General features: G+C 38.6%; 1 protein-coding gene across 11 annotated transcripts in view; it reads right to left on the minus strand.

The window, feature by feature from the left end:
• The window catches only part of mgmt (O-6-methylguanine-DNA methyltransferase), a 356,274-nt gene that overhangs the window by 19,486 nt on the left and 312,788 nt on the right, over positions 1–24,000 (minus strand). For all 11 annotated transcript variants that reach the window (XM_048609132.1, XM_048609140.1, XM_048609137.1 and 8 more), the window contains one exon: positions 11,118–11,257. In XM_048609132.1, the coding sequence (XP_048465089.1) occupies positions 11,118–11,257 (140 nt within the window). The remainder of the gene's footprint in view (positions 1–11,117; positions 11,258–24,000) is intronic.

The following is a 24,000-nucleotide window of genomic DNA, read 5'->3' on the forward strand; positions in this document are numbered from 1 at the left end:
AGACCCTTTCTGAAGAAGGGTCTAGGCCTGAAACGTCAGCCTTCCTGCTCCTCTGATGCTGCTTGGCCTGCTGTATTCATCCAGCTCTACACCTTGTTATCTTACATTTTTATGCTAATGGATTATGTATTGCTCACACCCTACTTTCTTACCTACATTTGTGTGTGTGTGAATTTAACTACCGTGCTTTCACTGCCATAATGTAAATCATTGATGAAAATTGTAAAACATTGAGGGCCCAGGATGAACCCCTGGGCTCTTCTCGTCACATCTTGCAGGACTTTTCTTCTTCACTCACGGGACCTGGGCATTGCTGGCAGGCCAGCATTTATTGCTGATCCCTAGTTGCCCTTGAGAATGTGGTAATGAACTGCCTTCTTGAACAGCTGCAGCCTATGGGCTGTGGGTTAACTCTCAATGCTGTTAGGGAGGGAGATCCAGGATTTTGGAAGGTGAAGGAATGGTGATATATTTCCAAGTCAGCATGGTGAATGACTTGGAAGGGAACTTGCAGGATGCCGTGTTCCCACGTACCGACTGTCCTTGCCTTTCTAGATGGTAATCGTCATTGGTTTGGAAGGTACTGCTTAAGGATCTTTGGTGAATTTCTGCAGTGCATCTTGTAGATAGTGCACACTGCTGCTACTGAATATTGATGTTGGAGTGACTGAATGTTCATGGATGTGGTGCCAATCAAGCAAGCTGCTTTGTCTTGAGAAAAACGAAAATAGAAAATGTCACATTTATCACTTGCTGTGGATTGGAAGAACCCCATTGCTTAAAATATAAGGACAACGGTGATGTTTCCAGCAAAAGGACAGCACTGTCCATAGCTTGGGTAAATCTTGAGTTATGATAGTAGATTAGTGATAGCTTCATTTTCGAACAGAAAGAGCCTAATACAGTGCTCCTTAGTAAAATTAAGACAGCCACTCTCTCTGAAGTTCCACAGTAGTTTAGTTTCCTTTGTAGTCTTCTTCCTTCCTTTTCTCCCACTTGGTCCTGCTCACTCTTGTCTTCTTAGTTGCTAACTTTCAGATGCCAGGCTCAGGGGCCAGTCCACCTATTCCTGCAGTGAAACCGTGATAAGGGCAGACAAAAGTAGACCAGGAAAACCTCAAAGTCAAAAGTCAGTTGTACAAGTCAGTTAATACTCCTAAAAGTATCTAATAGTGAACTGAGAGAGTCAAACCAATAACTAAACTTTATGTACAGGATATTCCCTTGAATCGGTAGTGTTTAAAGGCCTTCACTGCCTGTTTGAGCATTAAGTTGGTGAATTAATTTATTACTGAGTCAGGTATAAGGGACAGCTGATTACAAAAAAAAGAGTATGATCTTAATTTGAACCTTAGTGGGCATTTAAACACATTCAGTGAGTGGTCTGGATGTCTAGAGGAGGAGCTAATATGATAAATCATGTATATTTTGCCATAGAATATACACAGTATGGTACAACCACCAGATTGGTCACATAAACCACAGTTTTATATCTCTATAATGAGTACTGCACAATCAAATTTCTGGATTATTAAGCTTTGGACTGTAGAAAAAAAACAAGATAAATTTACAGAGAAATAATTTTATTTCAACCTCTCCTTATAGTAACCACTGTCAGTAATATCTTGGTTAACTTGCATCACAGTCATTAAAATGACCTTGAACTAATCATTTCTACATTCCCTTATCCCCAGGAGCCTTTATGATTCTTTTACAGGTCCCTTGTAGTGTTCTAGTGAGCTTGTTAATTGAACTTCAAGTTTGCCCTTTGAGGACCACAGACCTCCCAATCAATCTGACAAAGAAAAGTATTTGATGTTTTCTCCACTGTAAAGTTTATCCAATGCGTCCTTAGCATAATTTGTAACAAAAACATTGCACCTTTTGGCTCAAGCAGACACCTCTTCAGTCTTCTGATGTTGTAAGATTGTTGTGTGAATTACATGCAGCTAACTACAAAGAAATGCTTGTCAGATATATGAACAAAAGAAAAGGAGAAGACATCAGGCTGTTGAGCCTGCCACACCATTCGATGTTATCATGGCTCATCAGTACTTTTAGCTCCATTTTCCTGTCTGCTTCCCACATCATCCCTTAACATCCTGAGACCAAACATATGGCTTTCTTAGCCTTAAAAGTATTCAACAATGGCAGTTGACAAACTGCTGGGATAGAGAACTCCAAAGACCAATAACCCAAGTGAATAAAGCTCTCATCTCAGTCCTAAATGATCAGCTGTTTATCCTGAAGCTATACCTCCTTGTCTCAGATTCCCCTGCCAGAGGAAAAAACCTCTCAGTACCTACTCTGTCATGCCCTTTGTCATCTTGAATGTTTCAGCGAGATCATCTCTCATTCTTTACAAATCTACAGAATGCATTTTGAACTTCTGCAACCTCTCATCAAAGGACAATCTTTCATCCATTGGACCACTCTAGTGAATGTTCACTGTACTGTCTCCGATCATAGGAAGTCTGAGTATTAGGACTGTTTTAGAAACCAGCAAAGGACCATCAAAAAATTTGAGAAAAAAAGGGAAAGGAAAACAACAGAATGTGAGAATAAACTAGCCAGGAATATAAAATCAGATTGTTATTAGAATTTCTACAAGTACATAAAAAGTAAGAAAGTAGCTAAAGTAAATGTTGATCCCTTAGAACCAGCAACAGGAGAAGGAACTGTAGATATGGGCGTACAAATCATCTTTTAAATCCTGGAAAATTTACCCTTGTTTTTGGAGGGAATTTTTGTGCTTAGTATAAAAGTGTGGGTATGGGTGTGCATCATCTTGAAATGTCATTGGCATCCAATGCAAAATGTCGGTGCTATAATTTTCTAGATTTCCCCAGATTGTAGAATGATGTCAGCAGATTACAAGTTCATGAATTAACACATTGAGCCAGAATTTCCTGTCCTGAAGTAGGGCTAAAGTGTGTCAGGAGGGCTTTTAAAATGGATCTGGAACATTTGCCTCCATCTCCAGAACCGGGCTGACATCTCTGCTAACACAGGCTGTCTTGACATTGGTCTGGAAATCTCACTGTCCAGCACTATCTAAGAGGGAGAATGGCAGCATTGGGAAATTTCCTGATTCCAAATGCAAAAACCCAGCCCTTTGTGTCTCTCTTCACACAAACGGAAAGCAAAGCAGATTTTATAATTATTGAGGAGATTTGATGTATTTAACAGAATAAACACAGTAAGAAAGTAAATACTAAATGGTATAGCATCTCTGCAAAAAATAAACTCCCTGGCCCCGATAATTTTTTCTTGGGTTAAGTGAAGCAAGGGTAGGCATAGGAGACACTCTGGCCATCGTTCATTTATGGCTACAGGATAAATCCATACACTGCGGAACTGTTAACTGATATTTAAAAACAAATGAAGGGATAGGTCACGTAATTATAGATTAGTCGGCCAAACTTGGTCAAATCACTGGAAGAATTTTGAGGGATATTATTAATTATCATTTAAGGGAAGACATTTCTGACTAATTAAACCAGATTTTGTGCAATAAGATGGAGGTTCTGATTAAAGGTAATGTACTTGATGTAGTCTACATGGATTTTAACAAGACTTTTAACAAGGTCTCAGGTGGTGATCTGGTCAGAAAAGTGAAAGCCAATTGGATCCAAGGGAAAAGGATAAATTGGATCAAAACTGTTTGGGGGAGAAGAAGTAAAATGGTATTCATCAATGGGTATTTCTGTGAATAGAAGGGCTCAGTCCTCCAGCCTTTCCTTTTCAGCACTAGAGATGTAAATCTAAGGGACATGATTAAAATGCTTGGTTATAGTGAGGAAGAAACCTGTACACAGTGGGAAAATATCAACGGACAAGGCAGGGAGGCAGTAAATAACAAATGGAATTCATACAGAACTGGCTCAAAGGTAGAAGATAGAGGGTGGAGGTGGAGGGCTGCTTTACAGACCAGAGGCCTGTGACCAGTGGTGTGCCACAAGGATTCGTGCTGGCTCCATTGCTTTTTGTTATTTATATAAATGACTTGGATGTGAATTTAGGAGATATGTTTAGTAAGCTTGCAGATGACACTAAAATTGGAGGTGCAGTGGACAGCGATAAAGGTTACCTTAGAGTACAATGGGATCTTGATCAGATGGGCCAATGGGGCGAGGAGTGGCAGATGGAGTTTAAATAAATGTGAAGTGGTGCATTCTGGAAAGACAAATCAGGGCAGGACGTATACACTTATTGGTAAGGTCCTGGGGAGTGTTGCTGAACAACGAGACTTTGGTGTGCAGGTTCATAGTTCCTTGAAAGTAGAATTGCAGGTAGATAGGATAATGAAGAAGGTATTTGGCATTGTTGCGAAGTTGGGTAGAGCATTTTGGATTGGAAGGCAGGATGTTAGAATTTGAAGTTTGTAAAATGGTAGGGAGAAGAATGTGAGGTGCGTTTAAAAGATGATGTATTTTTTTCTAGGCTTGAAGATTGGAAAAAAAATGTGCAGGTACACAGGGAGATTATGAAATTGAAACACTATCAAAAGGCTGTGTGGTTAGCATCTAGGCAGTAGTTTGTTTTGTTATTAAGGCAACCAGTTCGAAAGTCAGCAAATCAATTTAAACCAGGCACTTAGAAACTAAAAAAAAATGTTAAATTTAAATCTGATGGTTTTGACGACTTGGGATCAATATTATTGCAAGAAATTAATAGGTCATCAAGGTTATAAAAGAAGAGGGCATTTGAAAATTGGTGTGAGAGTCACTGCCATCTAATAGAGCCAACAACCCATCAGCTCTAAACAGAAAAATCAATGGCTTGCTCAGAATTCTCTAAGCTTTCAGAGTAACAATCATCTAACTAAAGATATAGCAGCACTCTTAGCTAATATTCCTGACCCAAGACTTCGATGGAGAGGGGCATTCCTGACAAAATAATTTGATAGAGAAAGGCATTCCAGACTGAGGATCAGAGATAGGGTGCAGAGCACTCCAGAAGACGTGTCCTGGTTGTAATTTCAAGAGATTAAGTTTCAATTTTTTTTACTATTTTGGTTTATATAATTTTGGACTTGTATTTAGAATTTTGTTTTATTCAGGCATAGTTAGTTGTTAATGGGGAATTTTTGGTTTGTTAGCAGTTCTCTTAATTTGTTCACTGTTAGAGATAGATGAATAAATTGTTACTTGTTGATTATAGAGTGAGTGAAAGGATTTTGTTTCATTTAACCACTCCTTAAAAACTGATTAGGAGGTGAGAGGCAGGCTATACCACTTTTCACACATTTTCAACAGATTACGATGAGGCGAGGCAAGCCTCTCTTGGGGTGTTTCGATTTTAGTTACTGGGGTGGGGGTCAACCTCCGCTTCATAACAGTATGCTTGCCATTATTGGTCAGTGCTTTGAGTAAAGGAGTTGGGAGGTGATATCGCGGCTGTACAGGACATTGGTTTGGCCGCTTTTGGAGTATTACGTGCGATTCTGGCCTCCCTCCTATAAGAAGGATGTTGTGAAACTAGAAGGGCTCAGAAGAGATTCATGAGAATGTTGCCACTGTTACGAGGGTTTGAGAAATAGGGAGAGGCTGAATAGGCTGGGGCTATCTTCCCTGGACCGTCGGAGGCTGAGGGGTGACCTTATAGAGGTTTATGAAATCATGGGGGCCATGGATAGGGTAAATAGGCAAGGTCTTTTCCCCAGGGTAGGTAGGGAGACCAAAACTAGAGGACAAAGGTTTAAGGTGAGAGGGGAAGACATAACAGGGACCTAAGGGGCAACTTTTTCATGCAGAGGGTGGTGTGTGTATGGAATGAGCTGCCACAGAATGTGGTGGAGGCTGGTACAATTAGAACATTTACATGAACAGAAAGGGTTTAGAGGGATATGGGCCAAATGCTGGCAAATGGGACTAGACTTATATAAGATATCTGGTCTGCACGGATGAGTTGGACTGAAGGGTCTGTTTCTATGCTGTATATCTCTATGACTCTATGTGGGACAAATGTGAAGTAACACACTTGGACGGAGTAAATAAGGTACAGTGGGATCTCTGACTTGATGGCATGTTTTCAAGATGTAACAAAGATGAGTTGATGGCAGGAGAGAGGGTAGAGAAGCAGTCGATGTAGTCTAAATGGACTTCCAAAGACATTTCATATATTGCCACACAACAGATTTGTGAGGAAAGTTATAGATCATGAAACAAAAGGGTCAGTAGCAATATTGATACAAAATTCGCTGACTAATACAGAACAGATTGCAATGATTAGTAGGTATTTTCTGGGCTGGAAGGAGGTTTGGAGTTGATAGAGACTCTTGCCTTTCCTGATACACGCAAATGATCTAGGTTTGGTGCAGAGGCTCAATTTCATAGTTTGAGATGACATACTTCATTTGTGAGGAAAGATTGGAGAATTGGGATTGTTTACCTTGGAGGCAAATGCCAAAGAGGAGCTTTGATAGAAGTATTCAAAATTACGAGGAATGTGGACAGAGTGGATGGAGAGAAACTTTCCTACTTGTAAACAGGTTCAAGAACTGGAGGGCCCAGTTTCCAACTGCTTTGCAAAAGAGTGACTAGTTAGGAAATGAAATGTTCTACCTAGAAGTGGAGTGGCGACAGGTTTGTTTGAAACATTCAACAAGTGTCTGGATGGATTACTTATAACCAATGTGCAGGGTTATGGAGAAAAGGCAAGAGGTTAAGTTAAAATGTTCAGTCAACCATACAGACAGAATAGGGCTTTGTGATTCCTAAAGGTCAAAGGATAGTAGATAAGTAATTTAAAAAAAAAGAAACAGAAGGGCTACTTTCTTTTGTTAGATGATGCAGAGAACATAAGAATACCAGGGCTTTTAAAAACATTTATAAAACATTAGTTAGGCTACAGGTAAGCACTGCATACAATTCAGCACACCACATTACAGGAAGAATATAATTACATCAGAATGGGGAACTTTAATTATGGGAAGATCGGATAAAGTGAGATTGTTTTCTTTGGAACAGAGATGTTGTGTACTGCTTTAATTGAGCTGCATGAAATTATGAGATACTAGATGGAGTGGTCAGACAGCACCAATTTTATGATTTGAAAATCAATAACCAGGGAACATAACAAAGCAAGTGAAGGAATTAGTAGCAAAACAAAGGGAAGCTGAAGAGAACCTTTTTAACTCCAAGGGATTTGGGGGCTGGAACTCACTGCTTGAAAGGGTTGTAGAAGTAGATATCCTCATTTTACAAACTTTCAAAAATTTACTTGTGGTTGGTGGTTGGAGGGTGGGAACCACTCGGAATTCTGAATCGAACAGACTCCAATGATTGATGAGTCAAACAGATCATTTAATATATGTCAGGCTGTTATTTTACATATTCATTTTGGTAAACACCTGTTTTAGGTGTCCTAACCTGAAAACTTGAAAAAAAACCTCACAAAATTAGTAGTAGTCATGAAATGTATGAACTAATTCATTGGAACTCTTTGAAATAGTAATTTGCGCTGTGGTGAGAGGGAAATGAGTGGGTGTACTTAGATTTTAGAAGGCATTTGATAAAATGTCACATCAAAGGTTATGACAGATAATAAAAGCTCATGGTGTTGGAGAAGCCATTTTGGCATGGATTGAAGACTGGCTGGCTAACAGGGAGCAAATAATAGGAATAAATGGGTCTTTTTCAGGCTGGTAGGATGCCATGAGTGCTGTGCCAAAGAGGTCAGTGCAGGGGCCTCAATTTTTTGCAATTTATGTAAAGGATTCAGAAAAAACAACTGAAGGTACGGTGGCTACGGTGCTGAAGATACAAAGATGGCTAGGAAAATGAGTTGTAGAGTGGTCATAGGAGCCTACAAATAGATATAGATAGGTTAAGTGAGTGGGCAAATATCTGGCAAATGGAGTATAATGTGAGAAAGTGTGAAATTTTTCCTTTTTGGCAGAAAGAATAAAAAAAAGTAGGGTATTATATAAATGGTGAGAGGCTGTGCAGCTCTGAAATGCAGAGAGATCTGTGTGCTCTAGCGCACAAATCACAGGAAGTAGGTAATGCAGGTACAAAAAATAATCAGGAAAGCTAACAGAATGTTAAACAAACACAGAGAATGTTGAAAAAGTTCAGCAGGTCTGGCAGGATCTGTGGCAAAAGAAACACAATTAACATTTTGAGTCTGGTATGCCTCTTCTTCAGAATCTCTTCAGTAATTTGCCTTTAATAGAATGTTATGTTTTATTGCAAGGGTCATTGAATGTAAGAGTAGGGAGGATATGCTTCAGTTATACAACACATTGTTGACAGGACTGTTTATAGTACTGGTCACATTATTTCAGAAGGATGGAAATATGTTGGAAGCAATTCAGAGTAGTTTTACTGCACTAATACCTGAAATGAACAGGCTGCCTTATAAGGAAAGGATAGGCCTGTGCCCTCTGGTGTTTAGAAAAGTCAGAGTTGACGTAATTAAAACATATAAGATCCTGAGGGGACTTGACTGGGTAGATGTGAAAAGAATGTTTCCTCTTGAGGGAGAATCTAGAACTAGGGGTCATATTTTCAAAATAAAGGGTCACCCATTTAAGACAGAAATGAGAAAATCTTTTTCTTTCACAGAGGTGAGAGTCTCTTGAATTCCCTTTTTCAAAATGCAGTTGATGCAGAATCTTTAAATAGTTTTAAGGCAGAGGTAGATATATTCTTGATGATTGGGAGTATGCAGGAATGTACAGTTGAGGTTAAAATCTGATCAGCCACGATCTTTTTGATTGGTAGAGCAGACTCCAGGGGCCAAATAGGATGCAGAATGTTCTACTACTAGTGATGTTCAGTGCACATTTACACCTGGAAAAATGGCTACAATACATACTACTTTTAAATGCAATGTTTCATCATAAGTAGCGAATGGATGGTGTTAATCACAACATTCACTGGAGAATTAAATGTGAACTTAAACATAAAAATATGAAAGGATGCTTGGGAAAAAGCAGCGGAATGGGATTAACATAGATAGCTCCTGTGGGGACTGCTGCAGACTTAATGGCCAAATGGTGCCTTCTGTCTTGAAATTTCTATTATTCTAGATGAAGATTGTGATCCTGGAAATTAAAAAATAGGAACAGGAGATATTGAGAATAAACAAACTAAAGATACTTTGAGAGATGCCTAACATTTATCTGCCTTTTCTCTGTTCAGATGCAATGCAATTTTTTGCTTGTGTTGAGCAATAGTTGAACAATTTGTGGCTCATAGTACACATTGAGGAAGGCATTCGCAGACATGACATCAATGTCCTCTTTGAAATGCCATTATTTTCAGTTTACAAAATATTTTAAAGAGGGTCTTTCTATTTCCTTCACAAAACAATAATACAATAGCACAATAAGCTGCTTGAGTACAGAAAAGTGTTGTGGCACAAAATAGAACAAACACACACAGTTTCAATCATCTCTAGTTTGAAAGACTTAATTATATAAGGTTAGTTCAGTAGATCTCACAGTTAAACCTTGAAATTCCAACTGCAGTGCTGTTAGGTTGAAGACGTGACTTAACAGATGCTGAAACTTCCTTTCCCTCAATAGGAACCTTTGCAAGTTATCCATTAGGTTTCTGTCCGTTAGGCTTCTGAATAGAGTACTATGTTTTTATGCAAGGCTGCACTGGGGGTACAGGGATGGTGAGGTAAAGCTACTGGGACTAATCCAGCCTGACAGAAGTACACTTTGTGTCATCTGATTACAGAGTGCCATTGACTATAACTACAGAGCAGTCTCCCTTCCAGCACCTTCGTACAGAATCAAATATTGGATTCATTGGATAAATATGATGACCACTTTCATATGCTCTGTACTATAGCAGTTTCATGAGCTGTGAGATTGGGGAGAAAATATTACTACCATCTTCAACCTCTCTCATGCAGTTTTCCTTCAATCTTTCTTTGGCTGCTAAGCAGGAACTGACTAAAAAAAGCTGGTTTAAAAAAAAGTAGAGTAAGAAACAGCTTTCTGTCTGCACAAGCAGAGAGGTAGGTGAAACATTTATTTGTGGAATGGTATGCTGGTTATTGTGGACCCACAACTGATGGTAATATTTTTGGCTCTCATATCAAGCTCTTTTGAAAATAAACAAGATAACAGAGGTGAGTAATTATGTTCTCCCAGTGGGAAACAGCACTGGGAGACCTAAATGGACAAACAGCAGTTGTGTGTATGGGAGATTTGTGCAGTCTGGCTATTGAGGTTCATGCCCGTAGGTTGAGAATAGACTCTCTTCATTGAAAACAGCATCTGTCTGCTTGTACTTATTGTTTTGCGGTAACTCTTTCTCTCCGTTTCTCTTCCCTTTCTTCAGAAGACATTGCTTCTATTACAATATAACTCTAAGCAGCCAACTGTAAGCCATTAAGTAGTTATGTGTGCCTGTGTACAAGTGAGCTTTGGCTATATGGCTATTCCTGGCAGGAATCATACCTGGTCAGATTCTGGTAAACATGCATGCACACTTTGTAGAGGCAGCCAGAAAAAAGGAGGAGGACAAAGACTGATTTTTCATTCCCCTTCACCAGGGTATGGAGGAGTTTGCAATAAATGCCAGTCTGACTGGGATAGCCATCTCAGCACAGACACAGAATTGAACCTTTCCATTTTGTGTGTTTCAATTTTGAAACATGGTCACCATTGGGTCAATGGAGGAATTCATATATACATTTTCATTACCGTGCAACATAAATAGTGCCTCACAGACAAATTTGAAAAATGATCTTTTTCCATTTTTCGACCATTGCATGGACAATAGCAGGTGGCACAAAGCTAAATTTTAATAAGGTGAGTGTTCAGCAGAGAGTTTCACCATTCGGAGCACATGTCATGAACAAGCTCACAACAAATATGTAACACGAATTATAATGAACAGCAGATAGTGGGCACCGCATCTAAAATTTCCCAAAATGGAATAGTTTGTTTCCAACAGTGCACATTATCAATAAGTCTTTGGATCTAGATGACAAATAGTTCTTAAAAATGCTTAAAATACAACTTCTCAATGATTGGAACTTGTCATTATAATGACACTATTTCAGTAAGCAAGATGGTGTGGCACAAAATATGACAATTCAATTATTGGTATCAATGTTTCTCATTATTTCAGCTACTGAAATCAACTTACAGGGTTCGCTCTCATGGCTCCTCCAACAGCTCTCACTGCTTTTGAATTGCCTGCCATTGCCGCTAGCTCCTTGTATGAGGCCATTTCTCCAAATTTCACATCATTCAGTAGGGTCATCAACACATTGCAGGTGAAGGTAGCTGAAGAATAAAGTAGAGAACACTTTTCAGACATCTTACAACAACTCCCAATTAAATGCATTGATACAGAAAATAAGAGTAGAAATAGTCTTTTCTGAAGAAGGGTCTAGGCCTGAAACGTCAGCCTTCCTGCTCCTCTGATGCTGCTTGGCCTGCTGTGTTCATCCAGCTCTACACCTTGTTATCTTAGTAGAAATAGTCAAATGGCCCACTGAGTTCTGCTCCGCAATTCAGTATGATCACAGCTGACCTTCAGGCTTACTCTACTTTCCCACTATTCCCTAAAATCTACCCTACTCAGCCTTAAATATTTTGAATGGTGGAGCCTTCACAACTATCTGGGGTTGAGAATTCCAAAGATTCACAAACCTGAGTGATGGAAATACATGCCATCGCAGCCCTAATTTCACTTATCATGAAATGGTCCACCATGTTCCAGATTGGCCAGCAGAGGAAGCAAAATCTTAGTGCCAACCCTTTTAAGCCTCTTACATGAACACTCACAGACACTAGATCTTGTGTATTTCAGTTAGATAACCTCGGATTCATCTGAACCCCACTTCATTATTAATGAGCAAAGTAATCACTTCACTAAATAGGACATGTCACAGAGTTATCAACATTTTGTCTAAATTATTGATAACCTACCATGAAGAAACGTGCTTACATTATTGGCTTTACCTTTTCCACATCATTTTAATATTGATCATTGTGAAATGGTGTTTAAAAAAGATATATAATTGATATGTGTGCATATTAATATCATTTTGAGAATTTGGATTTCAAGATAGTGGCATATGAAGTTGGTTACTGTTATCAAGGGTTCTTTTTTAAAGAAAACCAAGGTTACAGACCAGGTGACTGAATATCCTTAAGAGTGTTAATGAAAAATACTTATACTGTCGGGTTTTACAACAGGTAGAATAAACATGAAAAGTCATTTGCTTGTTTTCAGTTTATAATAATCAAAAATTGGTCTTAGTCTAGAAAACCCAGAGATTGAATGTTTCAGGACAGTTTGGAAGACACCCGACTGGGCCTCTGCAAATTTAATTTTCTCTTCATACAGGAACATAGAACAGTTCAGGGAAAGCAAAATCACTGCAGAAAGATTTAATTTGTGTAACTTTCAAACTAATTCTTGGAAATCCACAAGTTACTAAAAGCTGAGAAAATTTAAACTCTCAGTTTTGTGAGTATGTAAGACTCTATAGTTGACAGGAAATTAGAACTTCAAGATTTGATACAGAGGAGCAATTTCTTGGGTTTGAGCCTCTGTCATGGACAGTGTCAGGAAACAAGCTGAAACTTTATTTTGCAGTGTATTTTAGGATCTTTACATAGCTATATGTAAAGCTATACTTACATAGCTTTTTATATGCCTTTCGTCTTTTGTGTTCTTCTGTTCTATTGTTAAAAAAACATTGCAAATTCATATGACTATGTTTCAGTTACTGACCATTAACAAGAATAAAACAAAAAATCTGTCAAGCCAGATTTCATTCTGAGTTCAGACTTGTCCTGTAGTACAACCAGCTGTGATCATAACAATGGATACAGTATGATGATATTATACAGGAAGATCAATGATTGCAAACATTTGCCGAAATGTACTACATTTGTTCTCTTGACAAAAGATATAATCTAGCAAACATTGTTGTATTCATATAAATAGCAACTTTGCTGTTCAGAAGGTTGTAAAGGGCATATGTCAAAAAAGAAAAATAAGCAAAAGCTAGAAACATGCAGCAAGCTGTTCAACATCTACAAAAATCAAATGTTAGACTATTTAGATATTTTAGAAACAAAACAATAACCTAATTTTTTTCTCACAAATGCCAACAAACCCACTTAAAAAAAAAAATTAATGAGCTTATGTCAGGAGATACTACTTATTGAGGACATTATTGGTTGGCATGGCATGGCAGGACCCTGGCCTCATTTAAGAAACAACAGATGCTATAATAGGAGGAATGAAGGTTTGTTAACTTGGCAAGAGGAGATTAAATGGACCAACAAACCTTTATCATCTGGCGCCTCCAAAGTACACTTGATCTCTGCTTATGTTTAGATTCAAAACAATGTTTGTGAAGACAGAATAAATTGAGTAGCTCCTGTCTAGATTCCACAAGGAGCCAATACAAAAAAAAACCCTTGGTCTAGATATTTAGTTGCGCAGCATGAGCTTTTAGGAGTCAACTAGCCTTCTAAATCTCCAAGAAGGGAGATCAGTTGCACATGTACATAAGCTAAAAGTAGTTGTTTTTAATCATTCCCTCCAACTGCTGTCCTCATTGTGCCACCTGAAACTTCCATTTCCCAAAAGCAATTTTCCTTTGCTCGCACTCCCTCCCCTCTCCCAATGCTTGTTCTGCTTTCTACCTTCCCCTGCACTCCAGCATCCCCCAAAGTCCCATCATTGACTCTCTCCCCGTGACTGAATTTCTAAATCAAGATCTTACCAATGATGGGAGTACTTATGTGCTTGGCCATTTGTGAAATACATTCATTAACTTGGTATTAATGAGCTCGCATTGGCAATGCTGACCATAACCAAATTTGCTCCTAATTTATGAGTTATTTTGCATCACCATTTACGTAAATAGCTATAATAATCACACATTCCTATATTTCCATTACACTTTTACAATGAATGACATTTTCATTTATATCAAAAAAAATCATTTACAGCATATGGTCAGCACCAGCAAGGCCCAGCATTTATTATCGATCCCTAATTACCATTGGGAAAATGGTGCTGCGGTTCATTCTTGAAACAATTCAACTGATTTGGCAGAGGCATGCCCAGGTGGCTACTGGAGAGGGAAGGACAAAGATGTTGATCTAGAAATGAGGAAGCAAAAGCAATCCATTTCCAAGTCAGGATGTTGTAAGGTCTGGAAGTTGGTATTGTTCCTATTCATCTGCTACCTGTTTTAAGTACAAGGTTCTGGACATCTAGGGTCTTAAATTGTGATCACTATAAATGGCTCAATTTTTGTTCTTATTTATGTCATAATTAAAACATCATAAATGTGTAACAACATTATAAACAGTGATTTATAAAAATCTTAACATTCCACTGTCGTATACAATAAAATATGCTGTTCAAGCCATGTGATTTTACAGTATAGGAATTCAAACTATATGCCTGCATCACTGGAACATGACATCTTTCTCAGTTTGTCAAGACATCTGCTATTGATAAAAAGAACTACCCTCCCCCACCATCTCCAGCTTCAGAAGTGAAAAAGCAGGACTGAGTTTCAAATTTCGCTCTTGTGGTGTGAAACTTCATCTTGACTCCTTGATATGCAACTGCTTTGCCACATACCCAGCCTTTGCTTTAATCGAGAAGTACCATATTCATAATCTCATGCATTTTTCATAATCTCGCTCATTTTTTATTCTCTATATACTTACTTGTCTTTTTAGAAAGGGTTGCAAATTTCACAGATTTTTAAAATTATATCACTCTATGGTGTAACAATGGCCACATTATAGTATCATAAGGCAGCTATGGGCTTCAGTCTTTAACTTGATAGAATTTAAAACATGACCGACTGTGACTAATGAGGCCTTCACCAAACATGGGATGAAGTCAATATACTACTCCAAGTAAAGGCTTTGCCAATCAAAGCAATTAAAAATGGTCAATTATAAAGCACCAGAAAATACGCAGGTATACTGACATTTGAAAGTGGATAAAGAGGTTAATGTTTTGGGTGAAGACCCTTTGCCAGAACGATGTAGTACAGACCTATTTTATGACGACCAAAGCAAAGAATGAAGGCAAGAATACAGACATGTTTTCTAATTTAATAAAGAGTTGAATGACATTTGTAATGTTACAGGTAAGAAAAAAATTGGCACATGTGGCCACCGAGATGTGATGTATCAAATATTAATTTGATATTTAATTGGCTACATTCACACTTCAGACTTTTATGTAAAAGAGAAAGCATTTTACTGAAATAAAGGGGCACCAGCCCATATTCAAATGGCTGCCAATGTGCGTCATTAAGCCACTTTCCCTTCCATGGAGACTCAGGGTCTAGGAAGACTGCCAGAAACAACATACAACACTCTGGAGGGGTGCTAGCACTTCTTTCCTACCTTATCAAAAATGGAAACTCAAAGCATGCAACAAGGTAATCACCTGGGACCACGAAATCAGGGCTGAGAAGCTGCTCAGACATGATTAATTAAATCTATCTTTTGGAGTATACAACAGATTTTTGAACCTCTGATAGAGTTAGAGAGTACATGAACCAAGCTTTGGGTGTGGATTTGGATAGGCAAAATGTAACAGGAGGAAGGAGAAAAAGAAAATGTTCCCTCTCTCTCCCTCAAACCCAGCAGCTAAACTTGGAGTTTGCTGAGTCTTAACCTCGGTCTACATTCTTGCAAGCAGGCAGAAAATTCAACTGGAAATGTTCCTGCATTTCTGTAGCAACGTTTCTAGAAGAAAAATGAGCATTCAAATTCACTCTTTTATTTCTCATGATGTAGTATTTGGTGAAATGTAACAAGCTCCACATTCAATCTGTAATTGTGTGCATGGATTTCAAATGTATGCTTTGCATTTTGGGATCATGTTAATCTTTTAATGTTTTTACCCTGGCTGAGTTTCAGAAACAGTAAGTTTGACCTGTTACTTTGTTTGTTAGCCAAGAAAACCTCTTTGACTAATCCTTACAACCAGCATGTAACCAGATAAATACAGATTGACACATTCCTCTCTAATTTTTAAACACATCTATTACAATCAAATAAGGAGAGAAAAACAGCAAAACAATTTCATCTCTTCTCAGCTAATTGCAAAAACAAGACCTTCTCAGTCAACTTGCTGTATGGCATAAAAATACAAGATGTGAGAAAAAAAACTAAGGGATCAACACTAAAAAACAAGAAGAAAGAGAAATAAAATCTTGCATTTAATGATTGATGTCAGGTTGTTGCAAGTGCTTTATAGCCAATGAAGTCTGATTTGGAGCACAGTTACCATTGTGTTGTAGGTAACGTGGTAGCCATATTGTACACCTGTCCTCCTGCTTTAAGTAGTGGACTTTGGATCAGAAGTTCCTGTAGTCTGAAGTTCCTCCAGTGACATCTGTTTCTTTTCCTTCTATTGGTTGCTCCACTTGGTGAGGCAAATACTTTTGGAGGAGCAGGGTCATTCCCTGTGAAAAACTCAATTCCTCCTAAAGGGATTTGATGGACTGCGTGCACCATAACCACTCTTTTTACTAGATCACTCTTTAAACCAAATCTGTATAATGGGGCTAATTTATTTCTAATTATGAGAACAAGAAAATGCGTTTCCCTTTGAAATAAAATATTCAGCACCTCCAGTGGTCTGATTTTCTTTACCAACAATCCAAGAATTTCCTTGACAATCCTGAGTCATTTCTTTCTTTCTAGTAGTTTCTAAGCAAACATGCTCCACGTGTACTGCTGATAGTACTGCACTCTTTTCTGAGGATTCCTAAAATATTCCTATGACTGCGATTGGTTTCCCTTTCAAATTCCAGCATTTGACTTTAATTTTAAAAAAAATTCATTTATGGAATATCCATATTGCTGTTGCCCATCTCTAGACACCCTTGAGAAGGTTGTGGTGAGCTCCCTTCGTGACCTGCCAAAGGTAATTTGGTTTAAAACATCCAACTTATTACAATGGAAGCAGATTATTTTCTTTATATCACTGCCAGGTTCTAGGCCTTCTGCTTTATTATTTTGGTGTCCTTCTACTTATTCCCCTGAACTAAGATATATTCTATCCCCAGATTTCCTATTCCCCCAATTTTCTCGTTAATTCCTATATCCATTTCCTTTCTATGTAGGGTATCATACGTATCTATCAGAACTGCTGCTTCATGGATTGACATTAATCTTACAAGTTACCAGAATACTATTCTGGAATTCTTCCAACATCATAATTTCTAACATTCTCAAAACTCTTCTCTAACCTCAGTGACAGAAACCACTGATCCCAAAATATTTATTTATCTCTTGCAAATTCTACAAACAACTGATTACATTTCTCTATTAAAGTCTTGAATTTTAATTGATAAACTTCTGCAGAAAGCATCGAGTTTTTTTTAAAAATCAAGTTTCATAGTCTGCAAATTGTTCTTCTGACAAACTGGTGTGCACATTCATGTAGCTGTATCTTTCAAGACTCTCTGTGAAATTAAAATCCAAACATTTTTTGGCCACTCAGCTTCTCAGGAAGCTTTTCAAATGAGGTGAATTTTTTTCCAATCCATTTTCTATATTTAGAGACAAAATGCAGACTTCTAGTTAAACTGAATCCCTCATGTGAATCAGAATTATCCTCTGAAGCTATTACCTGTTCTTTCTGCGTTTACTATAATTTTTTCTCTCTCTAAGTCATGCTCTCTGAATTCTCACTTTCTTTTTGAAGAAGCTTTCAATCTTTTAAAATTCTGTTTGCCTTTCCATTGCCCTTTGTTATATTTCTCCTCTCTAGTTCAAACTTTCTTTTCTCCAGTTCATTTTCCTTTTCATTCTCTATTTCAATTTTCTGCATTTCACCTTCTCTATGTCAAATTTCTTTTTCATTTCTACTGAATCAAAGTTAAATCTAGTGGTAAAACATCAAGCTCCAGGTACCGTATTAATTCGAAGTGTTGAGAAATCACTTTAACCATCTTGTCCTTCTGAGATTCTGCTTTTATTTCTACCTTCAATTTATCTGCCAACTTTCTTAGTTTAGCCTTAGTAAAATATTTCAAATAATCTAGTTATGTCTTCTACTTCCAGATAAGTTTTGGCAATATTCAAATTCATTTTGAAGGTCCAACCAATGCACTTCACAACAACGCCTGCTTTCAGTCCAGTACTTCCACATAATTGTTTCCTTAAAAAAATCCCTCAAAGTAAACAAACTCTGATCCTATATAAGCCAAACTGGTCATATTCCCAGCTGATAGAAATACTGGGCCAGTCAGATCTCAGAGTGAAACCTGGCTGGATAGATTGTAACTTTTATTTTTGAAATTCGCTTACCGTGGTCATCAATCATTTAACGTATTCACATGTTGCTGCAATTTTTTTTAAACGAACATTAAGTTTAACACAAGTTTATCGAAGAAAAGAAGAAAATGCATGGATATTTAAGGCAATTTTGAAATGTCTTAACAGCAAAAACAAAAATTCAACGCTTTTTTCCCCAGCAAAATCCTTTACAGTCATTCAATCCCAGTGAAGTATCATTCTTATCTTAACTCTTTAATTTCTCAACTGACAAAATCGACAGCATTTCCTTTTGGCCTATCTGTTCAATCACTACATAAGATTCTTTATGTTAATGTTTCTCCATGAGACACAAAAATATAGACTAACTTACTGTCACTTTCCACTGAAACTTGGTCTTTTCCAGCCCTTTCTTTTGATTGCTAAATGAACTAAAAGCTTTTTTTCCAAACTGAAGTCCTTACAAACCAGCTGCTGATATGAAACTTCTTCTGAACTGAAACCTGATTCTGGCCTCTGAGCATATGTCATTTTGTAGTCGTAAAAGTTCTACTTTTTAAACATTCAGCAATTAACTGTGCAGATACTTACTGGAGTCACTTAATCTAAATCACAGCTTTCTTGGAAATATTTGAACTCGCTGTTCAAAGCTGACTTTCTGATCTCTTAAATATTGTATTACAAATCTTTATCTCAATTATTACGGCCTGTGACCAGCATTGTGCTGCAAGGATCAGTGCTGGGTCCATTGTTGTTCATCATTTATATGAACGATTTGAAAGAGAATGTGGGAGGCCTGGTTGATAAGTTTGATACCAAAAATGGTGGTATAATAGACAGTGAAGAAGTTTATCAAAGTGTACAATGGGATCTTGACCAACTGGGGCAGTGGGCTGAGGAATGGCAGACGGGATTTAATGCAGATAAATGAGAAGTGTAGCATTTTGGTAAGACAAACCCGGGCAGGACTTAGACAGTTAGTTGTAGGGCCCTGGGACATGTTGTCGAACAGAGAGACCTAGGAGTGTAGGTACTTAGTTCCTTGAAAGTGGCATCACAGGCAGACAGGGTGGTGAAGAAGGCATTTGCCACTCTTGCCTTCATTGGTCAGATCTTTGATTACAGAAGTTGGAACATCATGTTATAGCTGTACAAGACATTAGTAAGGCCATATTTGGAATAGTGCATAGAATTCGGATTGGCTCCCTATAGAAAAAAATGCAAAAAATACTTACAAGGATGTTCCCGAGACTGGAAGGTTTTAGTTATAAGGAGAAGCTGGGTCTTTTTTCCCTGGAGTGTAGGAGACTGAGGGCATAAAATCATGAGGAGCATAGATAAGGTGAATAGCCAATGTCTTTTCCCCAGGGTACGGGAGTCCAAAACTAGAGGGCATAGGTTTGATGAAAGAGGGGAAAGATTTAAAAAAGACCTGTGGGGGGGTGGTGGAGGGAAACAACTTTTTCATACAGAGGGTGGTGTGTGTGTGGAGCGAGCTGCCAGAGGATGTCATAGAGCCCTACAGTGCAGAAGCAGATCATTTGGCCCAACAAGTCTGCATCAACCCTCTGAAGAGCATCCCACCCAGACCCACCCATCTACCCTCTCCTCATAATCCTGCATTTACCATGGCTAATCCACCTAACCTACACATCCCTGGTCACCATGAGCAATTTAGCATGGCCTAACCTGCACATCTTTGCACTGTGGGAGAAAACCGGAGCATCTGGACGAAGCCCACACAGACAGAGAGAAAACATGCAAACACCACACATACATCACCTGAGACTGGAATTCAACCAGGGTCCCTGGTGCTGTGAGGCAACAATGCTAAGCGCTGAGCCACCGTGCCTCGGTAGATGTGGGTACAATTTTAACTTTTAAAAGACATTTGGATAAACACGTGGGTAGGAAAGGTTTATGAGGGAAATAGGCCAAACACAGGCAAATGGGACTAGTTCAGTTTAGGAAACCTGGTTGGCATAGAAAAATTGGGGTGAAGGGCCTGTTTCTGTGCTGTATACCTCTATGCCTTTATGACAGTGAACTTCTATGTTTGTGCCTAAACTGCTGCTCTTCATGTTGTTGACAGTCAGGTAGTTGGAGCCAGTGATCAAAGTAGAACACTGGGCTGACATCAGTAGACCAGACTGTGAGCCTCTGAGGCATAAACTGGAAGTGTATCCTGGAAGTTAGATGACCTGAGAAGGAGTACCTGGAGAAGGCACTCCATCCACAGGGTTGCTGAAGACTTTGCAAGGAACAGCATCTTGAAAGCTTTCATCAGCAATCTGAACACATTGTCCAGTTGTTGGTCCTGCTGGATGGTCCAGCCACATTAATAATGCAGTTAAAGTTACTGCCGAGTGTGACCAGTGTCGATATAATCAATAGTAGTAGCAGCTGCTGAACAATGATCAGTCCCTTATTCTTCAGAGCTGAGGCATATGCCTTGGTTGACTCAACTTATGCATTTTTGACTATTACACCTGTTTAGAGGAGGTGGCTGCTCACCACCACCTTTACTGCCTCCCCACAGCAAAACCCCCAGGCTTGAGGAACATTGCCTGTGGGTACTGGGTGTGGTAGCCTGTACTCCTGCAGAAACAGCAGGTTGATTTTCGCCTTGGTAAGGTACCTCAATATCAAAAGGCATTTTGTATTGGCTCCCAATATGCAAGGCTCCCATTCTTGTAACAGGGGTACTTTTCTCTTTGATGGCGATGTGGCACTGTGGTTAGTACTGCTGCCCCTCACAGCTCCAGGGATCCGGCTTCGATTCCCGCTTCTGGCAACTCTCTGTGTGGAGTTGGCATGTCCTCCCTGTCTCTGCGTGGGTTTCTGCTGGATGCTCCAGTTTCCTCCCATAGTCCAAAGATACGCAGGATAGGTCGATTGGCCATGATAAATTGTTCGTAGTGTCTAGGAATGCGCAGGCTCGGTGGATTAGCCATGGGAAATGTGGAGATAGGGCAGGGGCTGGGTTTGGATGGGATGGCCTTCAGAGGGTCATTGCTGACTCAAAGGGCCGAGTGGCCTCTTCCCGCACTGTAGGAATTCTATAAATAATGAAGTCAATTATTATTGTGTTTAAAGTCTGTAACTTGGCAGTCAGATTGTCTTTGCTAGTCCTGGTCCATGCATACGTTCCTGCATTAGAAAATTGTAAGTTCATATTTAGGGTTGGTCACGTATTGATATTCTTCACTGTTACTTGTCTATACCTTTGGAAAAAAAACAGCTTGTTCTTTCAGTTATTTTGTCAATTAAAAGATGTTTTCACATATTTTCTTTATCATAAACCAGAAATGTAACACTACACTGAATCAATAACAGTATTAACAGCCTGAGCCTGAGTCCAATCACTGTTTAACTATAAATCACCTGCCTCAGTTGAAGTACATTTTAGCAATTCCATATATCATTATGTTAAAGGCCATAGTTTTGTGAATTCTGCATTTGTTGCTTATGTAATTCAAAAAAATGTGGTAGTAAAAGCATTAGCAACAGTCATTGCACTTTCACTCAAAGATTAGAGTGGGATTGTCAGAGGACTTTTTTTTGCCTAGTTACCCGTAGTAAGTGAACCTTTTACCCCAAATAATTATTGAAACAGAAATTGTATCATTGTTTAAAACAAAATGATAGGAAACCTTTTTGACATTTAATCTCTCTCTACCATCACTGTTTAAACCTTTCACATCTCTAAATTTTCCCAGTTTTGTTTAAAGGTCATCAGCATGAAACACGAATTGCTTCTCTCTTCATAGATGCTGCTTGGCCTGTTGAGTATTTCCAGTATTTTCTGTTTTTAGTTCAGATTTTCAGCATCTGCAATACTTTACCTTTGTTTGAAATCAAGTTGGATCATGAACTTGAAAAGGCCGAATGTGGAAGGATCTGGGGATACAGCAGTAAAACGGAGCATGGTGGCATAATGGTCCCATAGCACCAGAGACCCGGGTTTGATTCCAGCCTTGGGTGACTGTCTACGTGGAATTTGCACGTTCTCCCTGTGTCTGGATGGGTGTACTCTCACAGCCCAAAAATGTGCAGGTTAGATGGATTGGCCACACTAAAACTGTATGCAGTATCCAGAGATGTGCAGGCTAGGTGGACTGGCAATGGTAAATGTGGGATTAAAGGATAGGGTAGGGGGCTGGGACTGAGTGGGATGCTCTTTGGAGGGTTGGTGCAGAATTGATGGACTGAATGAACTCTTCCTGCAGTGTAGGGGTTCAATAGTTTGTTAGATTGAGTGGAAGAATTAACAGTAGCACGAGGCTTTGTTGGAAGTCTCATGATTTTATGAAACATTTGTGAGGCTTGTACATATAGTGCTCTATTTCTCTGCAGGTCTAAGAGAACTCTATAGGAAGGAGTTTGATACCTGATTCCTATGTTCTTGCCTAGCTTCCTACATAAGGTCTTATTAAAAGTACAGAGTGAATTCTGATTGTGATCTGCAAGACCATGAAAATATTGTTTCTGCCTAATGGAAGGTGAAGGAGTTATCTTAAAGGACCACTAAGCAAAATTTATAAAGCTCTCAAGAAGCCCAAGAACTTCTGCCAAGAAATAAAAAGGAGCACAGAGAGACATAAATTAATAAACAACCAGATCCTCTTCCTCCAACATTCAGGTAACAATGGGCACAAATGGCCTAGAAACATTTCTTGTTTGGTTATCCCTGAGGTTACAGTGGTATGGCAGGTATGCCAAATTGCTTACACAGTTCCATATTAGTGCTTTCACCGTTAAGGTGGGGATGTAGCAGTAGACATCCTTGTACAATTACTTTGCATTAGAAAAATCATTTGCAAGACATGGAGAAAATGCAGAATCAAAATAAATGGAAAATAAGCATTGAAAATGTTTTCAGTAAAACAAAGAACATTGACCATTAGTCCAAACAAACCTGAAATAACTAAACACAGGCCATTATCCTGTCACCAAGTCTCCCTTTATTTACTTGTGCACAGTACACTGGCTATGGCCAGCCAGCTCAGAGTCAGTCCCCTGAACTGAGCAGATTCTAATCTGCTGGTTTTGTTGGTCAGCCAGGGCTTTGCTGATTGATTGGGGTTGTTATCGTGGGCCAAATCAACAACCTCGTAGTCAATGAGGTCAACCTGGTTCCAATCACTGCAACACCCATGAGAAAATTATTTATAGCTAATGGCTTACAACTAATTGTCAGTAATTGTAAGCTATAGTTGAACATACAATTGAAATTTGATTGTAACATTAACAGGGAGTATATTGACATTTACTACCTACATAAATAAAAATATTTGTACTAAAATTTCATGATCTAATATATATTCATATTTGTATCCAAAAATGTTTGCAATCTCTTTCACTTTTGCTTCCATATTTGTTATTTCGAAAACAATTCACATTCTACACATGTTCAACATCCTGTTCCAGTTTTAAATTAACAAGCCACCATCTTGCATATGTTTAATAGCCAAAATGGCAGCAACACATGCAGTACTTGGCAAGAACTGCCAATAGATTTAAAAACATAAAACAATGCGAGTTTCAGTTCAGAAATTGATATTTTATGCAACACAATGTGCAGAACAACAGTAATACAGGAACAGGATGGCAGAGAGGAGTGCTGAAAGGATCATGTGTCTTGTGCAGGGAGATGCCACTTATGAAGATAAATAAGTTATAATTTGTTGTTCCTTTCACAACACAAGTTTTATATCACACTGAGAGATTGGGCAAACTGG

Source organism: Rhincodon typus, chromosome 20, assembly GCF_021869965.1.
Source record: "Rhincodon typus isolate 14 chromosome 20, sRhiTyp1.1, whole genome shotgun sequence".
In the NCBI taxonomy this organism is placed as follows: domain Eukaryota; kingdom Metazoa; phylum Chordata; class Chondrichthyes; order Orectolobiformes; family Rhincodontidae; genus Rhincodon; species Rhincodon typus.